Raw genomic sequence first — 24,863 nt, 5'->3', positions numbered from 1 at the left:
TTTTATGTGAATTTTATTATAATTTTATTATAAATTTCATTATCTTATTTATTTGTTCTATAAGCATAATTTTAACTTAAGTACATTTTTAAAGAACATGTAGCACATCATGTGTGTGGAACATATGGTTTGTTTTTGTTTTTCTCTGTAACCTGGCACTACCTGTTTGATAAAAATTTCTTTTTGAGAAATTACAACATACTTGAGTGCCTGTACCAAAACTTACTCACTGGGATCCTATGATATTAAAACTGAGAAATTGATTTTTTTATTTCTTTTCTTTTGATTGCTGTATAAAGTTGCATATAGCTACTTAAAAATAATATGGGGGATTTCATATATGTGTCTTCTTTTGTGGCTGTGGAGCCCAGGAGACAGCTGTGGGCTTGATAGAACCTTCGTTTGAAATGTTCATACAGTCAAGATGCTTGACTTCAAATTTATTAGCTGAAAAAGAGGCATATTTGATATTTGCATCTGAAGACTATGTTGTCAACATCTGTGGGTTTTTTTTAAATTGCAGATGTTTTCATTGCCAGTATCTGAAGTAATTTACCAAACATCATCTTTGTCTGCTTTAGCTGGAGGCTATAACAAAACAAATGCAGTGTACAGTTAATTTTACATAAGCTTAATATTTTTGAATGAATTGCAAAAAATCACAACTAAATAGATGCAAAAATATTGAAATCTCTCTTAATGATGTTTTAAATGTTCTTTTAAACAGGAAATTGCTTTAAAGAATACTCAAGACCTGCATATACCACGGTCGCCAGAATACTACTTCTGTCTTGTCAGAGATCTAGAAATGTTGGGTTGGACTAAGTATGTTTATTTTATTTCTTAAGAGACATTATGTTTATAATATTTGTTCTTCTTTTATATTTGTGAGTTGAACATATCAAATGTACTTGTTCTGTTAATTCATCCTGTTCAGAAACTGGTTTACTTTTAAAAAACTGTTGCTTTGTTTGTTTTTTGTTTGTTTTTTTTTTTAATTAAAAACTGCAAACCTGCCTCATCTGAAGGTGTATTTTCAGTCTCAAATAGCTGAGCTGAAAGGTGAGATACTACTACTAAGAAATCAATTCTTCTTTGACCTATATAAACTACTCGCATAGAAATGGATTTAATACAACTTTTATAGTTCTCCTTCCCTATTTTCCCTACTTTGTACAGCTTTTCTTGACTATTCTCATATGATATGGTTGATCATCACACTTTCATAAAAACAGTTCATACATTTTTTAGGACTAGAATAATTATTTTTAAAGAACAGTTCTATCTTGCTCTTCATAGCACAAGAATCTCCTTAGACAAATGAATAACATAGTTCATCCACAAAAAGGTAAATCTACCAAAAAAAAATATGTGAGTGGAGGGGAGAATTTGGAAAGCTGTTAACTCCAGAACTTCGAAACAGACAGCTCTTTGCAACCCTCACAGAGAGAAACCGTGTTTGGGGGAGCACAGGAGCATTTCCAACTGGGAGAAATGCACCAGGAGAGTATAAACTGTCATGTGAGGATGGAGACTCAATGCACCCAAGAACATGGTTTCATATATATGCTGTACTATAAATTGAGTACCTGTGGAACAAGAAGTGACAGTTTGCATCATCTTCTGGGGGAAGGAGAATTAGAAGTGAATCTTTTCACCCCAACTGAAACAGTTGGTTTAATATCATGGGAAAGAATGTCACATTAGGAAAGGATATTTGACTTTGTTGAGGGATGAAATGTATACATAGCTGCCTCTGGGTGCCTTCTCATTAGGGTCTGGAATGAGTTCAAATAGATTATGTTATTCACAGTCCCGTTTACTCTCAGATGAGCTCGTAGAGCAAATTTAATTTCATCTTCCTACAAGGTTGTTCTCCTCATACCTCCTATAGAAACCTGAAGGAACGTACACATGTGATCAAGTACTCAATGTCCATGTGGAAATTTTTCAGAAATCTGCAAAGCTTCCTGTTTTGTAGACTTTTACTTGAGAGGCTTTAACTGCCATCACATGTGCTACCACTAGCAAGTTCTCTGATACTGAGTCTTTTATGCCTAGAGCAGAGAGCCTGGAATGGACTGATTTCTGTCCTTACCCCTAGAACCATCAGGAGACCTCTATGGGGTTGAAGAAGGCAGTTGTTTCTGCGTAGGAAGGCATTAAGGAAATAACGTTTGAAGGCTGTTTTTAATAATATGCATTTAACTAATAATATGCAATTAATAACCCTTTCAAGTCGTTTAGAGAAAAGATTGTGTAGGATGTTGAAGAGTTTTGAATGAGAAGCTAATTTATAGTTTCAGTAAAAATGAAAGTTAAAAACAAAAAGCCTACATTTGCAGTTTTCAACAAGACAAATCTTTTACCTTAGACTTGGATGGTAAGTTAACTTCAACAAGCGTTTATTTTGCTAAATGAAATAAAGAAGCCTTGGGTTTAAGAACAGTTTTGAGTTTTCTCACCTGATTTATATATACATAAATAACATGTGCTTAACATTAAGTAGGAATTTGGTTTGAAGGCCCACTTTTATTTAAAGGTTTAAAACATTCTTGTTAAATCAGATGAGTTTTCTTTCAGTGATTTCTGTTACTAAGTATGCAGTTGTGCCAGCTGATGACATGCTCTGTTGAAGTTTCTCAGGCTCAGGTCTGAGAATATTAAAATTATCTAAACACATGGGAAGTAAATTTTGAATTATGCCTTCATGCCTTCTCTCCCAAAATGAAAAAAAAAAAAACAAACCAAACCAAAACTTTGAAAAAGCCCATGCCAGCAAAACAGAGACTGACATACAATAAATATACTTCAAATATATAAATCTAGAAAATATACTGTATTTATAATCAGATATGTAAATATAGTATAGAGCTAAATATACTAAAAATGCACTTTCAAAATACAATATACTATCTCAAAACTGGTATTTCTTCTTACTTGGTCTATATACAAAACATCCAGTAGTTTATTATTAAGAAGCACATCAGTGTTTTATCAAAGTGCATGCTTCTAGGGCAGAACTTGACCTGGTTTCTAGGCAAAGATGGTCTTCATGTAGACGCACAACTTATGCTGTGCTTTTGTCCTGTGACGTCATATAATTCAGTAAACATCCACCTCTTGGCTTATGTTATAGGTAAAGCCTTGATTGGATTTTTTTGGTTGGGGAAGTGAATCATTAATCAAAGGGCTAGGCTGTACATAGGGGATCCTGTCTGGTTTACTATGAGTTGGAAGGAGAATAACCCAGAGAGGCGATTTGAAATACCTTAGTAAGTTACACCTCTAATTTTAGTGGCTTTTTTAACAATATAATGAACTACTAAGAAGGCCACATAACCTAGATTGATTTTTGAGTTGCAGGTGATGCGTATTTGCATGTTAGTTGAAAAGATCCTGGTATGGTCTTTCAACACAAAACTAAGCCTTCAGTTAGTACTGGCAGTAAGGATCAATCACTGCTCACACCTTGAGAAGCCTCCAGCTTTATTTATCAGTATTTTTACTGGAAAAGAACTGGCTTGTTGTGGACCCCAGGTTTACTTTTTCCTAATGAGTTTTGGGTCATGTTGGAAGCTGACTGTATCCTAATCCAACCGAAAAACTGAAGGATATTTTGTTTGAAAGAGAATCAAAGCAGTAGGCTATGGTTCCTTTACCTCTGAAGTGAGTTAAGAAGCTCTCAGGTGTGGCACACATTTCATGTGTTCTAGTGGCTTTTATCTAAGGGATATGTGAAGTTTCTCAGAAACAAATTGAAGACATTATCTGCAATGATCTTACACCTCTTTCCTCCTAAACCACTGAAAGTACAAACAGTACTGTAATGAGCACTGCAAATGGGCAGGCTGCTGTGAATAGATATAATCACTGTCTCTGTGATACAGAAAACTTGATTCTTTGACCTAATTTAGGTGTGCAGCAGAGTGAATATGCTTTCATATTCAAATACTTGTACACAAAAGTCACAGTTCACCAGGTTATAAAATTGTACCAAATTTCTAACACTAAGTGCTGTCATAACAGCCGACAAGTTCAAAGGAGGATACTTCCTTCTTTTTAAGAACATGGAAAAATACCAGCACAAACCTAATCAGCTGAGGTGAGGGAGAGAGTACATGTGTAGTAGTATTAAGCTATAGGAAAGGCTCTTCTAATAGCATCTCATAATTTTGCTAGTTGATGCAATAACAATATCTTGGGAAGGTAAATTATCGACTATAAAACACTTGTAGGAATCTTAGCACCCTCATGTGGATTCATAAATGTTGCCAGTATCTCTTAAGTGTGTGGTGTGAGTCATGATCCCACTTGTGTCAAGTCTCAGTGCATTTCTGCTTGATACTTGCCAAGTTTTTTCATAGGAAGTATCTTTTCCTCTTGCCTTCTCTGTTTCCAAGGGAATCCTGCCTTGTAGTGTGTTCTCAATCATTTGTGTGTTATGCTGAATTACAGTACTTCAGGGATGTAACTGAGGCTTTCCATTATGGTCATTCATTTTTTTTTCTATATGATAAAAGCCTACAGAGGAATATAGGTTTATATAACCAAAATATCACCTATGTAAACAATTCCTTACTTGATTATACAACCATATGAAGAAGTTAATATGACTCTTACAACATGGAGCAACTTTCTCCAGTGCTACACAACTGACCCTTTCGTCTCTTCTTATCCAATGATTGGTAGAGTGATGTTACAGAACAGTTAGCCACGAAGCTACTGAGTTCCTTCTTTCTGTCCTAAATGGAAAATTGGATCCTTTCTTGCCTGGAGGCAGTTTATTGTTTTCACATTATGTTGAGAAGGAGGAAGGCTACCTATGAATCTTTATTCTGGGCATTCTTCAACCCTTTATAGCCATTGTCTGAGAAGTTTTTTATTCCTTGATGTTCCTATTTGTGAAAAAGTTTGAAAGGGAAGAGAACATTTTTCTAGAAAAACTCTAAGTACAAGGTTTTTAATGAATAATACTTATAAGGTGTTGTGTTGCTTAGCTTGAATAGTTGTCTTCTACTAGCAACTAGTTGTTGAAGTCAAAATTAAATAAAACTCATAAGAATTTCCAGATTGGTCTGTATTGTAGTGATGCTTCATAGTGTTGAGGATCTATGTTTTTTAATTGGTTTTATTTTATCTCTAAGCTCAGTGAAAATCACTTTTTAAATTGGTTTTAAAAGATACTTTAAATATGAATTCTAAAACTAAAAATTTGTTAAAAATTGAATAACGGACAGAACTTGAAAATCATGTTCTGATGTGTTTCTCTATACATAACTAAACTGGTACCCGTTATTGGTGCTCTTGCTACCTTTTCCAAATGCTTACAAATTTTTTTCTGAAGTGTCTAATTTACACTTTCAATAAAACTGAAGTGAAGGTTCTTTACAAATATGATTGAACATAATCATATTGTCACTGTATTTTTAGTATAATGGTGTGTATATATTTATATTAAATATATGTAAATAGTCACACGTATATATGTTTATTTTAGAGGCCATCAGGTTGTTTAATGCTAAAGTACTGAACTTTTAAGGATTTAATAAATAAATTTTAAAACATGTATGTCCATTGCTATCTAAGAAATAGAAATAAAAATATTTTTTAAATCTTTTTCCCTCCCACCCCATATAGAGTGAGGAACTGCAAAAATGTTTGATTTTAAACTAAAATAATCCATACCTTTCTGGCATCTCTAGAGTGAAATGGTCCAAACAAGATGACTGTCAGAACAGATGATTTTAAATCCTAAAGACCTTGACAGCATCCCTTTAATTTTTCCATTCTCTTTTGCTATCTAACCTCACAGTGCATTGATGTCTGCACCAGTTATACTTTGTTTTGGACACTGCTATATATTTTATTCCAGTAACCATTCTGTGCCTTAGCTGCTGGTTTATGATTTCCACACACCAGGCAACAGTAGATGAAGAGGGTGGGATGTAGGTAGTTTCTTATCTTAAGAAAAATCTGTGATATAATTTTGATGTGAAGTTGGAACAAAGCAGGAGTAATTTTTTTTTTCCAGTGAGAGGAATAATGTTCTTTCTAAATAAATGGAATTTAATTGACTAAAGTTGAATTACACTTTTATAAAGACTTGTATTTCTTTCAACTGTTGTAGAGAAAAGGAGTGTCAAAATGCTCCCAGGTATCTGTAGGACTATTTAATATTGCATTAATCAGCATTAAACATGAAATAATATATCTCCCTACTTACTACTACGACTGCTTTTTCATCTGTATTCTTCAGTTCCATCATGTTGAGGCTATGTCATAATATGTAGATCAGTTTTTTTCTTTTCACTTCCTTCCTAGGAATGTACACACCCTTTGGTGTATGTCTGCTTTTTCTGGTACAGGCTTCTACAACTCTGTTGGCCATTTCACTTCAAAGAGAACTATTTTTCCCAGCATGCTGCCTCGAATGACTGGGCTATATGTAATGGTTTTAAAAAAAAATGTTACTTAGGTCAGCAAGCAGCTGCTTTCTTTGAACTCTGATAGGCTTTTCCATCAGTCTAGGTGATAAGTTTTACAATAATCTTGGTCTGCTTTTTATCTTTACACAAGAATGACATAGTAAAAATGCCAAAATATCCACATGTCCAGTTTGCTGGTTAATATATGAAGCTTGAACTGTTTTGGCTGTTGTTGAAGCTACTCAACAGAACATATTTCTAGAGAACAATGTATTTGACAATTGCCTTTGTCTTCATTGTTGCGGGAAGCATAAATCTGTGACATCTTAAGCAAAGAGTGATTTTGTCAGAAGTTTTAAAACTTGTTTACATTTAGTATGTACTTGATACTTGCTTGGGTGCATGCATACTGTGTGAAACTGTCATGAAATGAAGGCAAGTTCTTGTAAATAATTTCATACCTGTTCTGGCACTGTTTTCTGCAGAAAATCAATTTCAGAATATGAACCAATATCCGCTGAATTGTCCACAATAATAGTATTGATAATAAAAGAGAATTTTATTGAAGAGAAAACAAATCAAGAGCATAAAAGTCTCATACAGTAAGAAACTGCAGAAATGGATCAAAGATTTGACAGGAAGTTTAATGTGTACATAAGTAGAGGCTGACAGGAACATGCTGTGTGTGTCAAAGGTTCCTGTGATGGAAAACTGAAACACAGTGCTCACTGACCACAGCATGAGCCTTGACACACATTGTAAATAACCCAAAGATGTATGACTGCATTAAGCAGTAGACTGGTGTATTAACAGCAGTAAATCTAGAAGAGGAGAAATTGTTGGTGTATAGGACTTTCTCTGATTAATATTTGTAATGGGGCTAGTAAGAGTATTGCAGACATTTCAAACTGTACACTTTGCAATGCTGTTGAGAGAGTTTCCTCCTCTCTTTCAGAGTCGCATATGTGGATACTGGTCTTACCACAGTCAAGCTAAAAGCTGAAGACACTTGTGGTCGACAACATCTCATCACTCTCACGTTAAATGCAAAGGTGAGTTTATGTGGGAGAATATATTTTAAGGCTTCCTTGAAATAAATGGATTTCTGTTAATTCATAAGGATTTTAGAGAGTTGGTTTGTTTATTAGTATGTCTGCTCTGCAAGATAATAGTGGTGGGTTTTTTGAGAAATTCTTTTATATAAAGTAGAGATTTCAGACTTTAATTTAAAATTTATATTGCATTATGGGAATCTGTAAGAATCTTTTCATATGAAACTGTGCATCACATGAAAAACATCTCATGATATTGCAATTATTTTTCTGGATTACAGACAAAGCCATTTGGGAGACTCATTCATTATCACTCCATCTAGACGGTATGCATATAATGAGAATTAGAGGATATTGGCTTGTCTGATTAGCAAGCATTACTGTTGAAGCTATAGAATAAAGATCTATGAAAAACTGACTGTAGAAATTAGGTCTTTATGTTAAAAAAATATTTTTTTTAAAGTTTAAATAATTTGCTGCCTTTGACAGTGTCTGCAAAGCAATTCCATGGCATGTGTGAAGCAAAAAAAATTCAATTTTTCTGGATACTTATACCTGAACTCAATGCAATGTTTCTTCATAGAATTTATTGTTTCAAGGCATAAATCTCTTCCCAGAAACTCTGAATATCCAGGCTGTATGGCAACAATTGTATGGTAATAGCTCTCGTCTTCAGAAAATCAGTCCAGGGGAAAAAGTAGATCCAGAAGTGTCTAAACATTGTTGTTTGGAACTATCCTTGGTCTGTCATCTGGAGTAATAATCTTGAAGGGATGAGGAGTGGGCATGGTATTGTAAGATTAAATTTCACCTTCACAGACATCGTATATTCCTTTAAATACCAGAGGGTTTTGAGTTTTACATAAGACAAGCTAATTTTACCTTAGAGAGGAAAAAGGAGCCTGTGGAAAAAGTACTGTTTGGGAGTTGAGGTTGCTAAAGTGGATTTTAAAAAAAGAGTAGAACTATCCTACATGCACAGAGTAATGAATGCATAATTAATTTGCTAGTCAGCCTGTTATTAAATACATTGGTCGAAAAAATATATCAGGAAGTACAATTATCGTCTGTTTAATGTACAAGGAGAGTAACCAGACTGTATTGTCATTGTTTATAATGGAGCCGCTATCCCATACTTAGTATGACACTAAGAATTAAGTGCAGCCTGTTGCCTCTAGGTTTTTTCTTAATTTTATGGCAAGTGAAGTAAAATATTTTAACTATTTGGAAGTATAAAAGCGCAGGAAAAAATACAGTGCAATACCTATTTTTACCAAGCAGCTGCCGTGGTCAAACACTATTGGGCTTAAGCATTGGCTGGGTCTGTTTAGTTTTAATTTAACACTGTACCCTAAAGGGAATCTAGATTACCCTTTTCTGTCCTTGTAAAAATTTGTGTATTTTCTTTATAGTAGTAAAATATCTGAAGTTGAGACTTCCAATAGCAGAAGAAAGCACTGTCTAACAATTAAGGATACAGAGTAATAGACTAGATTATCCAATTTGTCTGTTGCAGCAAGTAATCATCAATCCCAAGTGATTGTTATGATGAAGGATCAATTGCTTGTCCTTTTTAAACCATGACTGGCATTTAAATTGCCACAAGAGAAAATTTACATGTGAAATGTGGTTTTGATGACATGGGGATTTGATTTTCCTCAATATACATATCTAATACATTTGAAAAGACTTTGGTGAAGTATTTTTGAAGGGATTTCTTTTGATAACCTGCTTTAATAAAAAATATGTTTATTTTTGTTATGCCGTTTCTTTGATGAACGTTAGTGTTTGAGCTAAACCTTTTCCATATATTGCTGGCTCTTGTCTGTATTCTGGCAGATTGGTTTGTTCAGCTGTACAGTGAAATGAGTTTATAAGCATGCTGACATTTTTAGGAAGAAACTCTTAAATAAGTACCTTAGTAAATTCTTTTTCGTAAGGTTATCGTGTATTCAGATAATCCCCTAAATATTTCTTTGCTATCATTCTTAATGGTTTGGATATGTTTTGGGGACTTTTATTTAATGCATTGTCAAATGTTTCTACCTGTTGTCCTTGTCTTAATGTGCTTTGTGTTTGGAACTTTCCTTTCAAAACACTTGTTTTCTATAAACTGCATTTGTAAAACGTCTAGGAAACTTGGAGTGATTGATTTAGCCTGGAAGAATTGAGAATGGTCATATCATAGTTAGGTACGTTAGCCAAATTATGTGCTACACAATTTTGACTTTTGTAAATGATTAGGCTTAAACTTGTTTAGTGCTCAGGTTAAATTTAGTGAAATAGTTTTCAGATTTGTTTGGTTGAAAATGCCTGGTCCAGAAATCTTTATCCACTCACAATTTACATTGAGAAGTTTTCTGAAAACAAAGCGTGCATCTTTGTGAGTATAAAACCATATACACTGGATTTTCTTTATCTGATTTCTTTTTGTATTGCATGAGAAATGGGTTGAGTGCTTGCCATTTCAGATACCAAGCTTTCAAATAGGCCACTGCAAGGATTTGCATGCCATGTAGTAATCAAGATGCTTTGGTAATTATCTGAATGATTTGGCAAGGGTTATGAAAATACTTTTCTAGGTAAAGTTAACTGCATGCTCAAAAATACAATATAAATATTTTGTTTAATAATTGCTTAAATTGTTCTAAAGAATAATAGGACATATAAATAATGACATATACATTTGAATGTAATAACACATGATGTCATTGATGTGCTCAGGCAGGTATAGTACTGTAAAATACTATCTCTTGGGGAATCACCTTATTTTATATAGGATTTCACTCTGCAAGGTCTAAAAGCATTCCATACATATGTACAGAATCATTGTTGCATGTTTCTCGGCAATTATCTGGTGCACAGTACAATATTGTGCTCTTAAAGAAAATGTGACTAAAACTGCTGTCGGTTTTTTGGTTTTGGGGGTTTTTAAAATAATATAAAGTTAGTAGAATCTGTTTGCAATTGCTTGTTCAAAGGCACCCTACAAAAGAGTGCATAAAATGAATTTACTTACCAAAAAAGTAAACACATAATTGGCTAGTGCTGCTGAGATTTAAATGGGGTAGGCCTAAAACCAATCCTATGGGAAAATTGTTCTGACTGAGTTTGTTCTAGGCATACTTTTATACATTGCAGACGATTTCATTTCTGTGCAAGCATTGAAGTATTTTATGAAAAATAATACCTACAATACAAAACCACTAACACTGCAATGCCTACAATGCAAGATCAGTAACTCTACAATAAAAGAAACTGTAACAGCTTTCGTGGATATACATTTCAAAGTTGCAGCTGCCTCCTGTCCAAATGAGTTGTTTCTCTCCTCTTGCTCTGTCATTCTTATTTAACTTCTCTGACACCAATTTGATAAAATGATAAAGCACAAGATATCCTAGTTGCAGGAGTTGTCTTCAGAAAGTGAACACCTAACAGAAACCACAAATGAAGGCACATTAAAAAGCAAGTTTAAACAAATTTATGTGAAATCCATAAATCCACTAGATTATTATTAAAATGAAAGCAATGAAAAATGGATGCTTTAGGGAAGTCACGTCTCTTTTTTTGCTCTTTGCCATTGAGAACAATTTGAAACTAATTACTGTAGAATTTCATTTTACATAAAATAAAGCCATGTTTTAAAAATTCTGATGAATTGATTGCTAGATGTCTGGTAAATAAGGACAATGTCTATGTGTAGAGGTTTACTTTGGATGGAGAACAGTTATGGGAAGCAGCACCTCTTTGTCTTAACTCTCTTGAATTCTATGAGGAAGCTGGGACTTTTTTTCGTGTGTCCCCAAATAAGGTTCTCTATAATATTTTCTTGTGGTGGCAGTTTATGTGATACTAATACAATTTCTATGAAACTGCTGGGTATGTCATTGGTAGAATTTGAAAAGTTGCATAGGACTAAAGGAGGCAACTTCTCAAGTGAATAAAATTTTGGATAGATGCTCTTAGAAAGGACACAGTTTATTTGTAATTAGATGTTTCTTTCCTTTGCTGCTTTATTTTTCAGAAAATACCAGCTTTTCTTCAACAGATTTCAAATTGGATGCTGAGAATAGTCAGTAGTTATTTTTGGAGTTATCAAACTTCTATAGCTTCAGTTTTCTTAATACAGCTATTTTTTTATTTTCCTCATTGATACCTTTTCATTTGGGGTGGAGGGCAAGGAGTTGTTTTAATTTTGGGTATATGTTCATTCATCTCTTTCTAGTTATGTTCTTACTCTTGATTATGTTCAGTTTCAGACAAAAAATGTTGCAAGTCAGAGCAAATATTCTAGTTTAAATGAAACTTAGTTCTTGATTCATGAAAAGGTTGGGTTTTTTTATGTTTTCCTATCCAATACAGGTAATTGAGGATAATTTTTCTTTTTTAATATTTGATCTTTTTTGTCTTCAGTTCTTTTTAAATGTGTCTTTGTGAACACTGGACAGAGGGAACTGATTCTCCTACTTTCACTAAAAACTGCTATATAAACTCTGTTTACATGTACATTTCTTCTTAACATGATAATTAACATTCATAATTTTTTATGAAAATGCTTTACGTACTGTTTCCTCTAAGACCCAAGTTCTCAAGATGCTTGATGTGCTCATATTTTGTTATCAAATTTGGCAGCTGAGTATCAGTCTGACTTTAAATCATTTTAAAAAAAAAAAGAAAGAAAACCAAAAACCTGTATTTTCTTTCCCTCCCTCAGTATCCAACAGAACCGCCGGATTGCTTTGTGGATTTTCCTGTTCCGTTTGCGATTTCTTGGATGCCACAGGTAAACTGCTGTACTATGCATCTTTTTTTAATAACTGAGGTACATATTCAATATGTAGGTGGTAATGAAGGGTTGGACTTTGTTTTTTACCTCCAGCTTTTTTCCCTGTGTGCATTTTACTTTTATACATGCTGATGTAAATGTAGTAATACTGAACTCCTTATGACAGTGTTTTAAATATTTTCCTTGCCATATAGATATACCTTGCATGTTGTATGCTTTGCACTCATACCAGCTGTTTTTTTCTTAAGCTATTCATACAGCTGAAATATCTATAGGAATGATATTGGGAGAATATATACATGGGAAATGATTGTCTTATAGAAAGGAAGCATGCTCTGAAGTTGACAGACATGAAGAAAAAGGCAGTCCCCCAGTTTGCTATCCTATATAGTTTTCATAACAATAAAACTTTTTCAGTTACAATCAAAAGAAGAACAGGAAAGTACTTAACAGAATTCTGATTTCATAGTTTAACTGGTATTGTTAATATGAAGAACCAAGAACAATTGCCTTTTTTTTAGTCTCTCTTGCATTATTTCATATATCTTTTTTCCTTAATAGAGCATATGTACTTGATTAAATGGATTTAAATGTGACCACTTAAATGTAAGTTAATTTGAATGATCTCTAGAAAATAGTTGATGTTTAATTTCATTTAGTTCTGGGAAAATAGTTTTTACGTAAATGATGGCATTTCATAATTCTAACTCTCGCAAGGGTTTCTACCCATCAATAAAGCCTGTCCTTATGTTACTAAATTTACATAGGGAACATGTCTGAAAGGTTGCATCAGAATGATTTTAAGACAGGCATATAATTTTGACTGTGAAGCTCAAGGTTCTGTGTGTCACCGCAGACCCTCCAATACAAGAGCTTGAGGAAATAACTGCAAGAATGGGCTATTGCAAATGAAAAATATATTTATTTTCACATGTAATTTTAGGTGTTGATTCTCTGGTATGGTTTGGAACAATTTAAACAGATACTGTTTTTCCCTTAAATTATACTGGATTCCATATACTACCGGCAGGATTTCAAGTATTGTTTCTAACCTTGAACTTTATGCATACTTTTAATAGTATTTTATTAATTTTCCAGCATTGCAATATATGTTCCCTTAAATTAACAACATTTAAAATAGCCTTGACAGTCATTGCTTCTCTGTGTTTACTATTAGTAATTTTAAAACCGCTAGCTGGACTGAAGTTTTAATAAAATGTTCTTGAAAAACATGTCAAAAGCAGCTGCTTTATATCAGGTTAAAGATGGGAGTGAATATTTTAATATCAACACTACAATCAAGCAAAAATCTAACGTTAAAAATATGACATTCTCATGCTTGAGACCTTAAAATCTTTTTACAGTTAGAATTACCTATGGACTATTTGAAAACATGAACAGTAGATGTTTGTATGTAACTGAAGACCGAGTTTTGTGATCATGTCATACTAATTCTAGCTGCCGATAGCCTGCTATGATACTGAACCAAATACCAACAACCTGTGCATTGTGCTGATAGAAAAGCTTTAGTTGGACAGTCTTTTTTTGAAAATTGACCTTATCTATGTGGGTGACATGAACCTAACCCTTCTGGAAAAAACTGTGTGTAGTAATTGTGTAAATTGTGCTTATTTTCAAAATGTGTGGTTTTTCAAAATCACTGCAGTGAGCAGTCTTCACACTGTCGTAAAATAAGGGTTAAGCTTAGGTAATGCTGAAACACCCCAGGTATCAGAATTTAGGAGGTCCTCAAGTGGTTAAAAATTTTGGTTCCTAAAAGGAAAAAAGAATATGCTATACTTATTTTCTAGTAAAATAACATGAAGTTTTGATACTGATAGGTCCTAAATGTTAATATTTGTTGCTCATCTTCAATGTAAAAACTGACAAGGCTTAACTTAAATTGTGCAATTGCACTATTAGAATATAAACTCCTATGAAAGAAAATATAAATTGATTCAGGTGATTGATTTTTTTTTTTCTTCACCCCCCCCCTGTGTGTGCTGTTGCTTATTTCAGATTCTTTTCAGTGCTTCTGGACTTTAAACTTGAGGGTTTGTTGGGTGGTTAGTTTTTTTCCTTTTTTTTTCTCCCCCCCCCCTCCATGTAATAAGCCAGAAATGGCTTTATGGCATCCATATTAAAAATGGGTAATTTTCCTTATGGTCCCTGTCTTCCTGCTGGGTTGATAATGTTTTGATGTATTTTTCTTTTGCTCTGATGAGAGGTCTGCTGCTGCTGCTCTGACATATTCATTTGGATGAATAATTATAACTTGCACAATGTCAAGCTGAAGATGGTAGGGTTTTGTGCGTCATGACAAGCCTAGTAGCCAGTGCAGGTGTCTCACAGCATGATCAGCAACAGCCAGTGTATTCTGGCTGGCTCAGAGGAGACATTTTAGAGAAGTAAGAAATCAGCACCAAGGGCAATGCTGCTGCTGCTACTGTTATAAGTGCCAAATAAATGCAGAGTGCTTCTCAATGACAAGTGCAAGAACATCTACTTATTTCAGTTTTATTCTTTTTCTAAATAACCAGATAAATGTGCTGTCTCCACATTTTAGCATACACTGTAAGCACAGTTCTGCAGTTCAGTGCATCTATATTCTGCTGCCCTCACACCAGGGTATTGTTTCTATACTGACCACTGCCCACCTGGGTGGCTACATGAAGGTCAGGAGAGTGGAAATCAATGACTAATGAGGTCATGCAGCCAGCCAACAATGAAACAGTAATACAAGATTCAGAAGGTATAGTGGTATGAATGAGATTAATTTTCGGTTATTTTGATGAAAACAGTAAAATGCATCATAATTGTGTTTTTTCTTGGCAAAGAAGCTTCCTAGACATCAGCTTTATATGCATCTATAAATACAAAAAATTGAGATGGTTGACAAGACACTTTATAAAGATTTCAGTGTGTTGTGTCTCGGTTTGATTTGTGCTAAGGAGGGAGAAAATTGTTGAACTACTGTTCATGAGAAAGAAACAGTTTCCAAACAAATCTAACGAATCATAAATTATTGAGGTGATACAGGTGATCTCTTTTCCATCCAACTGCTGTTCACTTTATTAAATTGTATTCTATCTAAGAATTCATAAAGGGGAAGCAGGTAGCAGCACGTATAGTTTAGGCCACTTTACTGTTTCTATTGGGAAGCTTTGCAGTTGTTTTAATTTTGGATAAAGAAATTTTGTGTTAGGAAGAATTTTAGCAAAAAAATCAGAATAAGGATCACATTTTTATCTTTTTTAAAAAAATAAATTTTAATAAATTGTGCTATATTTACCTTAATTAGAACATTCTTGCTACCATTTGATTAATATTTAGTTCATCCAGGATTTAATCAAGTTCCAACCCAAAACATTCTATGATTCTATGATTTGGAGCAGGTGTTTGAAATTTGGCAGAATAGCCATATAGGCATATAGTCAGAAAGGCTTAATGGATTTTATGGCAGGTAGGGTCCAAGACTTCTTTTTCTTTCCAGCCTGTATGGCTCTAGAAATAAGACCCAAGAGTAGAGGGACTCTTTTTCCATTCTGTCATATTCCTTTAATTGAAGGAAACAGTGTATGGGCAGTAGGGGTAAACCTGGGAAAGTGCTTTAATTGGAATAAGGTAAAAAAAGAAGGAAAGAATTGGCAGGAGGAGGTACCAGTGATGAGCTGGAGATAAGAGAGCAGAGGACAGAAGTGGAAACAAAAATGTTGCAGAAATACACAAGACTCTTTCCTGGTAGAAGAGATGGTTTGTTCCCCTCAGAAACAGGTCCAGAATATCTGATTTTCACTGATGAAAGTAAATGTGTCTCTCCTACCAGTTATTGACATGGATGGAGGTTACATGTAGTCTCACAAAGGTAACCGCTGGGTCAAAGTTTTCTAAAATTGCTGGGAAATCATCAAAGTTGATATGTTTGTATGTCAGCTTTCCCGTAAAATAATTTATCCCTGTCTCTACAAACACGTTTTCAGAAGTTAAGATCACAGAATCAGAGCCCTCCAAATTAACATTAAATTTCTGTTCAGTCCAAAGGACTGCGCTGGTATAGCTTGTGTCAGTATATATCGGATTTTTGCCTCGTAGAGCCTTGAATAATTAGGACTTTGAGGCTGAACATATGCTTTGTTGACAGAGAAAACTGTCTGTGCCGAGAGTCACTTCCAGTGTCTTTTCACAAGTCATCACTAATTGTATTCTTTGTTTTCTGTACTCACAACTTGAAATTTGAAAAAGCTGGAGAAGTGTTGAGTGTTTAAAGCTATGACTGTGGTCATGGGAGGTGATGCTCTAATAAAAACAGTCCTCTTAAGGCCAGGTGAAGGGATCTCAAGCTCATTATTTCAAAATAACATTTTTCTCAGTCTCTTATTTTTCCATATGAAAACTCAGGCTATCTAATCTGAAAATGCATTTTGATTATGAACTCAATCATATTTTTGGGCTGCTCAGTTGCTGTGGTCATTATAGAGAGCTGAAGGGAACAGGATCATTAAATCATGCAGCATGTCTCTGTCAAAAACATACCAAGCTCCCTCTTGAAAGTAATGAGGTGTCCTGGGACTGCAGTGCTGTAGTGGAGAGGATGCTGGCTCCAGCTGCTGACTTGGTAAGAATTCACATTTGATGGGTCCTTCAACCAGCCCTAGCTCTAGGTATCTTGTACAGCCACCATAGTGTAGATCACGGCAGTTTATAATTCCATTTCCTTTTACACTGTTGTGCTAGTCTAAAACAGTAAAACTCTTTTGAGGTTTTCTAATGGTAGACTCTCCATTCTTCATCTTAGAAGCTTCTTTCTTCCCAGCTATGGTTGGTTTAGTTGAGAAGGTCTGGTCGGAATCACATGCAGTGTTTCAGCTTCGACCACACCCTCACCAGTGCCTTCTGCACTGATGGCAATAACGCCCGGTCAGCCTCAGGATCAGGGAGTGTGGCCACAGGGGGATCACTTTCCAGCCAGCGCAACAGATGTCAGCGATACCGTGGCAGGGGGAAGTAGTATTTGAACAAGTTAGAAAAGACTGTGATATCCACTTGTGCAAAAAAACTGCATTAAGGTTTTATGACTATTCTAGCACTAGTATTTCCTAACCTCTGCTGTCCAGTCATTGCTACTCGTTGATGTCAGTATCCTCAGTAGATAAAAATAAAATGCAAGGTTTATATTATACATTAAAAATATCTTTTTCTGTTTTAAGTTGTTGTTAAAGAATAAACTGCCACAATGTTTTTTGTTTTTGTAATTGATGTTTTGCCTGATGAGTGTGGAAACCTAACAGACACAGAGGACGGAGTACCTAGTTTGGTTTTGCTAGTGCTTTTCAGGGTCAGGGCAGCCAGTGATGATATCCTGAATTATGAACATCTTATTTTCCAAATAATATTTGATATATTTCATACAAATTCTAATGCATTTGTACACAGGTGACCAAGAAACAAAGAGTTTGTGCTGTCTGATGTTATTAACTACCATCTTGGTGCAGTGTAGAAAAAACAAAGCATGATAGCAGTCTTTTCTAGAAGTGTTGGGCAATGACCGAAAATTAGTTGGTTAATCAAATAAAAAGGAATGTTTTAGTTTTAATGGTTTGCATGACAAGCATGTGATGTATTTAAATAGCTATAGATGCATTTATGTATATAGCAGGAGACAGCTGGCAACATCAATGAAGCATGCAAATAAGATCAAATGAACAGTGCATTAAAAAAAAAAGATTTAACTACCTTTTTAAGGAACATCATTGAAAAATTACAATTAGTATTAAAATTAATTGGATTTTAAAACTTATCTGTGGGTTATAATCCCTTGATGTTTCTTTTTTCTAGTGAAACCCTTTGAATTCCCTGAAGATAAAGATAAAAATGATTATTAGAGGATTTATCTGTATGTGATAGAAAAAAATGTAAAAAATCAAAATGGAAAGCAACTGTTGCAAGTACCAGAAAATTATGCTATTAATTTAAGTGTCATCAGAGCACAAAAGATCACATTTCAGGACTGTGTGAAAATTATTAAAATACTGGAAATAATAGTACTTAAGATGAAGATATTATACTCTAAGATGCGGTTAAGTGACTGACACTATTATGTCACTTCAGGTATTATAAAAGTAACAAAATGCTTTTAAAGATAATAAGAGTTACATTTGGAGATTGGCAGTATTCACACTTTTCTGCTTAAGTGCTTTCCTACTTTAATATAATTTAATAACAGCAGGAAAATGTAGCATTTTATTTCTAAGCTACACCATTTCTTTCTAAAATATGTATGTGCAAAATATAAAAACTTATGTATGAAAATCATATTTCTTCACCTGAGAAAGTTCATTTAATTTGCTGCCTTTTGTCTAGGTGAGAAAGAAAGAAACAAAACAATTACTAAAGATTAAAGGAAACCAGTGTGTGTATATTTTGTTCTGTTTATAGGAAAATACCTCTTTAAGAACTGATCGTTTGCTTTGCTTTTTCTTTTTTTTTTTTTGACCCGAAGAACTTGTTCCCAGGCTAAAAGAGATGCGTTATCTTTTTGTTTTTTTAACACATACTTTACCATTTCTTTATCCTAATTGAAGAAGTCTTGTCAGTTCTCTCCTACCCTTTCTGCTTTTTACTCATGCATTTAATTGTTCAGTTGTGTTCTGTGTAAGCTATTTCAAAATAATCTTTGGTGCTCCCAAATGACTCCTCTTTTTCTACTCGTTAGTTTCCCACTACCAAACAATTTGAGAAAACAAGTTATCAGGGAAGAGTTTGTCTCTAAAACACTTCCCCCCCACCCTTGATCTCCCTTTACTGCTGCCTTTGGGTAGTTTGACACCTGCATTTTTTTTCCTGTCCTTGTCGTAGCTTCATCTCTCCCCACGAAGCCATCTGCTTATTCTCCTACTGCTCTGTTCATGGCACTTCCCAGTTCCTCCACTGACTCCGTCCTGCGTCAGGCTCAAGACCCATATGGGGTATTACTCCAAGTAGAACTCTTCTCTTTCCTCCTTGTGCATTCTTCACCTCCTTTTGTTTCCTTAAATTCATCTGCATATTTTCTACCCTCTGGGCCATCTGCATTTGGAAAAGTGCTAACTTAACTGCAGAGTGTGTTCTCTACTTGAAGTTTCCTATAGAAATAGTTACTTCTTTTGTGCTCACTGGGGATTTTTAAAAGACTTCTTTTGCATTGCTGCTCTGTATATTGTCCTGTATAATGAAAGATTTTTCTGATTCTGTCTAATCCACTCTCAAATATTGAAATCCCTTGAGTGTAATCCTCTGATCATTAGCCAGTTTCTCCCTCTCTTACCATATTTACATGGCTTGAAATCTTATGCTAAGTGCCTGGTTTTGTACTGCTTAATTTTGATATAATTATGATATTGTTTGGCTGTATTTCTCTGAGTCTTTCAAAAAATAAAGAAGCTATTTTAGTTATGTGGGTATTTCTATCTGGCACCACTGCCTTGTTGCTCAGCTGAAGTAGAGACAAAATATCAGAATGTTACAAGTTTAATAGCAGATAATGATGATTTTTACTTTAATTTTACAGTAGCAGCTTACAAGTTGCAATGCAAATTAACAGTTGTTAACAGTTTTCAGAGAAGTTTTCTGAAAAGGAGTATAAAATGTTATCAAATCCAGGTATGATGTACATATATCAAAACATGTTACAACTTCCAGGATTAGAGAATTTATTTGTACTCAGGATACAGCTGCTCTTTACTTGTGTTGTTTCAATTAATAAACCTCTGAAGTTCATTTAATGCTACTATGATACAATTGGATTCATATTAGATTTTAATACTTCTTAAATTAGCTACAGTTTGTATTTTAAATATTCTACATGTCTGTAGGTGGAAATTACATGAAATTTGTTTAAATCTCTCCTTTCTTAGAACTCCTTAATAGACATTTATAATCAGTTCCTGGCAGCATTAGAATCGCTGAAAGAATTCTGGGATGCCATGGATGAAATTGATGGGAAGACATGGGTGCTTGAGCCAGAAAGTCCCACACGGAGTGCTACAACAAGAAGAATTGCAATAGGTACGAAAAGATTGGGAGGAATACAATGGATTTGAGAAGTAAAACTCAGGGTGCTGTCTTGCTTTGCTTATCTAATCAGACGGTGCTTTATAGAGTTAGGAAAATGAAAGCATTTAAAACCAGCAAGACACAACTCTTATTTTGTGTATTGAAGAAATAACAACAATATTCAACAAAATACTGAACCCGTTTAGGAAATTAATTCCAACTTTATGGTGTAAAATGAAAGTTTCTGCAGGAAAATATTGTGTATTTGTAAATTATGAACATGTAACTCTCAAAAACTGAGTACTTGGGTGATAACTCTAGAGAAATCAGTATTTCTAAAGTCAGCTTATGTGAAGCCCTTATGTCATTCACAAATTCCACGTTTTAACAGACTATTACTTTAGATTGATCTTGCCCAAAGATCAAAGGAATATTAGAGTGCACTCAAAATGGAGAAAAGGGGGTTAAATGAGGCAGGTGGAAAGGACAAAGAAATAAGAGAAGAGGAAATTAGAGGCTTACAGTGTCAACCATCTGAAAAAGTGCCTTAATTCATATGCTGATGTCTGGCATTTTAAGGTCTTAATTTATATAGGGTAAGAAGTCTTATGATTGCAAAGGAGAAACTTGCCACTGTCAGAGGTTAGAGATACAGAGGCAAATGTTATCTTTGAAAGTTTTGATTTTTAGCTGAAATTCAAAATGTCAATAGTACATTGGCAAAACCTGAGAACATAACAATGGACCAAAGTAGCCTCAAGTTGTGCCAGAAACCTGCAGAAGGACTGGTTGCTTGCAGCATTAAGAAGGAAAGGAGCTAGTGGGGTGCTGAGGCTGCTCCTCCATTGGGGGTTGAGGGAGGGACAGAAAAAGTTCATCAACCAGCTAAAATGACATGGGTTGGACAACACTTTGTGCCTGTGCATGCAGTCAGGGTGGCTTTATCTTAGTTCTGCTGTACTTTGACACAGACCAACAAAAAAGGAAAGAAAAGCCTGAAAAAGCACCTCACATTAGATCAGTGGAGGGATATGCGAGGCTTTGAGCCCTTTGCTGTCGGTTGCAGACAATCTTCAGTTATGACTTTAATTTAATTCATTCTGATTTCTTCAAGGAGGACAAGGCTAAGATACCTCTTCATTACAAAAAATGTTGGGTTTCACCTGTTTTTATTTAGAAAAGAATTTGCTGTGAAGTTTTTAGACTGGATTGTTTTGAGCTGCTTATGCCTTATGAGAATGACGGGGTATCTTGTAAAAAAAAAATATTTGCTATTTCAAAAATATGTCATTATTCGCTCAGCCCAGGAGTATGCTGTGGAGGGGACTGGCTTTTACTGCTTAATATTATCTTTATGCTTCCATCTTTGACTTAAAAGATGACAAGAAATTAATAACAATTACTCAACTACCTTTAAAAATTTCACTAAGATTTCAAATGGATGATGTAATCTAGCTTGAGTTTGATTATTCAGAAATAAGTCTGTCTTAACCTTAAGACTAGGCTAAAAGAAATGCAAGACTGGCAGGTTGTTTTTTTTTTAAATTAGTTACTATTTTTATTTACAGTCCATTGAAATGTAAATATTTAATATATCCTGATATTTTGAACAATTAATTTGGATACCTACCAACATTTTATTATCTGTAGTAATAAAAACCAGCCTGAATTAACAAATTTAAAACTGCTTTTAAAAAAAGGTTAATGTTTCTGTTTTCAAATACTTAACTGCAAAGAAAAGGTTCCCCTGTGACTTATTTGCTTTCTCATTGCAGGGAACAATGTCTCAGTGAACGTAGAGGTAGATCCTCTGCATCCGAACATGCTCCCTGAGTGTTATTTTCTTGGAGCAGATCACGGTAAGGCAGCAGACACACACCGTTTGTTTCTATTCTAGAATCTGGTCTCTGGTGAGCAGATACTAGCGTAAGCTATGTCAGACTCCTGGGGTAAGCTTTACTGAAGCAGAGCCAGGAATTAAGCTGAATATGTGTGCGAGAGTTTACGCAGTAGATGCTGGGGTTTTTAACAGCCTAGATCCATAGCATGCTGGTTTGCTCTGTGAGTGACACTTTTTTCCAGTGCTTTCCTAGCACAGTTTAGACGGAATGCTGTGTCCTACAGATGATTACCCAACCGCATTTATATTTTCATATAATTTTCTTAAAAAAATAAAAGACTACATATGCCCTAATAGTGTTTGGAAATATTTAAGTCTCTTGCTCAGTGTCCCAGAGATTTTTACCAACTTTTTAAGGTGAATAGGATAGTATCTTCAACAGTATGATATTTTAAATATAAGTGTAATGAATTTCCAAAACAAAAAACTAAGAGCAGTCATTGACTTAAATAGCTTCAATAATTAAAACCAGCCCCCCCTGCGCCATGCCTTCCCCTTCAGTGCTGAAATAGAAGAGGTTAAATTGGGTGGGGATCCTAAAGATGATGTAATTATTTATGTACATTGTTCGCAGTGGTTAACCCTTTGAGAATTAAGCTGAACAACAATATGCACTTATGGTAAGCATCTTTAATAATATCGGCTTAAAACTGAAATGGTATTTGCCATTCCTAGTGTTGACTTTTTTCTCCCTCTCCCACCTGCAGGGATCCAGAAATCAGTTTACTACAAAACTTGAAAGACCTCTTAGAAATTGATTTTCCATCTTGTGCTGTGTTAGAAAAAAGTGTAAGTTGCTTTTTCTTCATGATCAGTTATTTCCCAATAGGTAAAATTTAAATGGTCACTTTATAACTACTAGCAAAAATAAGAGACTTAGCAGAGAGGTAACTGGATTAATATATTGTCATAAGGACTTCTGAACTTCAAGCAACAATTGTCAGAGCTTGTTAACCTTTGATTAGAGGTGCAGAGTTTCCTGTGGCCTTTGTAGCAGTAAGGCGATTAATAACAGGCTTCACTAAGAGGAGGTTCCAGAGTGGCTAATGAGATGTGGAAAACCCAAACATTCTGTTATGGATGTTGATGGCTTAGGTTCTAATTAGGTAGAGCTGCTTAGAGGAGACAAGAGGCCATCCAAATACTGGTGCATTCCAGGCAAACTTGGAATTAATTTTTGACAATGCTGTAACACTGGATTACTAACTCTGCTTTCACTTGTGAAATTTTTAAATTAATATCTGTGACTGTGAGGGCTTGTGTCTAATATCAAAATGTAATGACAAATCATTGCATTTAATAAAAAAAAAAAAAAAACAGGGGGGCCCAAGAGTATGAAAATGCTGGTCAAATGAGATGTAATTCAGTGAGAGGATAAAATAGAACCTAGCAAAGTCCTGCACATTTGGCAACTAATCACATTCTTTACACCATTATGGTATAAACATAATACTGAAGGCAAAAATATTTAGTGATTCTAAGTAACAAAAAATGCAAAAGCAAAGACAAGTAGATGAACATGTTTTCTGTGTTACCAGCCCTGTTTCTTCCTGTCAGTTGTACTGTAAGCTAAAACATGTTGTGGTTTAAGGATTTTGCTAAGGACTGTGGAATCTGCTATGCCTATCGACTCGATGGTGCTACTCCTGATCAAGTGTGTGACGATCCCCGCTGCGGACAACCTTTTCATCAGGCTTGCCTGTATGAGGTAAAGTTATTAATGGGACAAACTTGCTCACTAACTCACAGATTCTAGAAAATCAGCATTGCCTGCTTACATTTCAGATGAAGCAAAGTCCTTTAAAGAGTGCTACAACAGTCGCTGTGCTTCCTCTTGTCTTCTAACCCCCAATTCATAAATAAGCTCCTTGGGGAAGGGAATCTGCCTCGCTTTGTGGGTGTACAGACTCCAACTTGACACACACGATGTCATGTGTTGATCAAGTGAACTCTGGAAAAAAATCCCTGGTAGTAGATGATTCTTAAATTTGATGTGAAACAAATCTGAATTTTAATCCACTTGTGTTGCAGTGGCTACAAGGTCTTCCTTCCAGCAGACAAAGTTTTAATGTCATCTTTGGTGAATGTCCATACTGCAATAAGGTAAGGAAATCTAATGAAAATGAGTGAGTGAACTGAACCGTGTGTGATAGCTTAGATAAAGGCAAAAGCTATAACAAAGTCAGTTGTAAAACAGAATATGTGGCTATCTTCTCTTTACACATTGGAATAAAGAGAGGAAGACTTTACATTCCCATGCGTTTAATGCATCAGTATTTAAATCAATGTTTTTTGAAACATATAAAGACGTCTGTGCACCAGTTATCAACATACTGGTGTTTGAATAATTAAATATCACGCTCTGTTGTATTTCGTGATACTTTTTTAATGTAGCAGAGGTCCAGTTTCAAAAAACTAAAAAAAAGAATCCCAACTTTCATAACACAAAACGGCCTCGTACAAATAGTTTAGCGCATACATAACTATTCAGTGCAGATTGGGAAAGTTTAAGAAAACTTGCCTTTAGAAGATATGTATTAACAGTATTATTTAAAAAAAATCTCTTCCAAGCCCCTGACCCTGAAATCTTCAATCAAGAAACTTTGAGAAAAAAAACTGAGTGATGGGAACACCACTGCACTTACACTGAAGACACCAAAACAGTC

At 34.7% G+C, this 24,863-nt stretch overlaps 1 protein-coding gene across 1 annotated transcript; it reads left to right on the top strand.

The window, feature by feature from the left end:
* Nucleotides 1-727: 727 nt before the first annotated feature.
* FANCL (Fanconi anemia, complementation group L) lies at nucleotides 728-24,804 on the top strand (the record flags this gene model as incomplete). Its single annotated transcript, XM_010086030.1, has 10 exons — nucleotides 728-825; nucleotides 7,384-7,480; nucleotides 12,195-12,263; nucleotides 20,159-20,309; nucleotides 22,073-22,156; nucleotides 22,772-22,817; nucleotides 22,905-22,986; nucleotides 23,789-23,905; nucleotides 24,229-24,300; nucleotides 24,769-24,804. Coding segments are annotated over 10 exons (852 nt in total), but the record flags the coding sequence as incomplete, so codon positions are not given.
* Between the last annotated feature and the right edge of the window lie 59 nt (nucleotides 24,805-24,863).

The sequence above is a fragment of the Pterocles gutturalis genome, unplaced genomic scaffold, assembly GCF_000699245.1.
Source record: "Pterocles gutturalis isolate BGI_N339 unplaced genomic scaffold, ASM69924v1 scaffold41700, whole genome shotgun sequence".
NCBI lineage: Eukaryota > Metazoa > Chordata > Aves > Pterocliformes > Pteroclidae > Pterocles > Pterocles gutturalis.
Note: the sequence above shows the minus strand (reverse complement) of the source record. Positions and strands in the feature narration are given on the sequence as shown.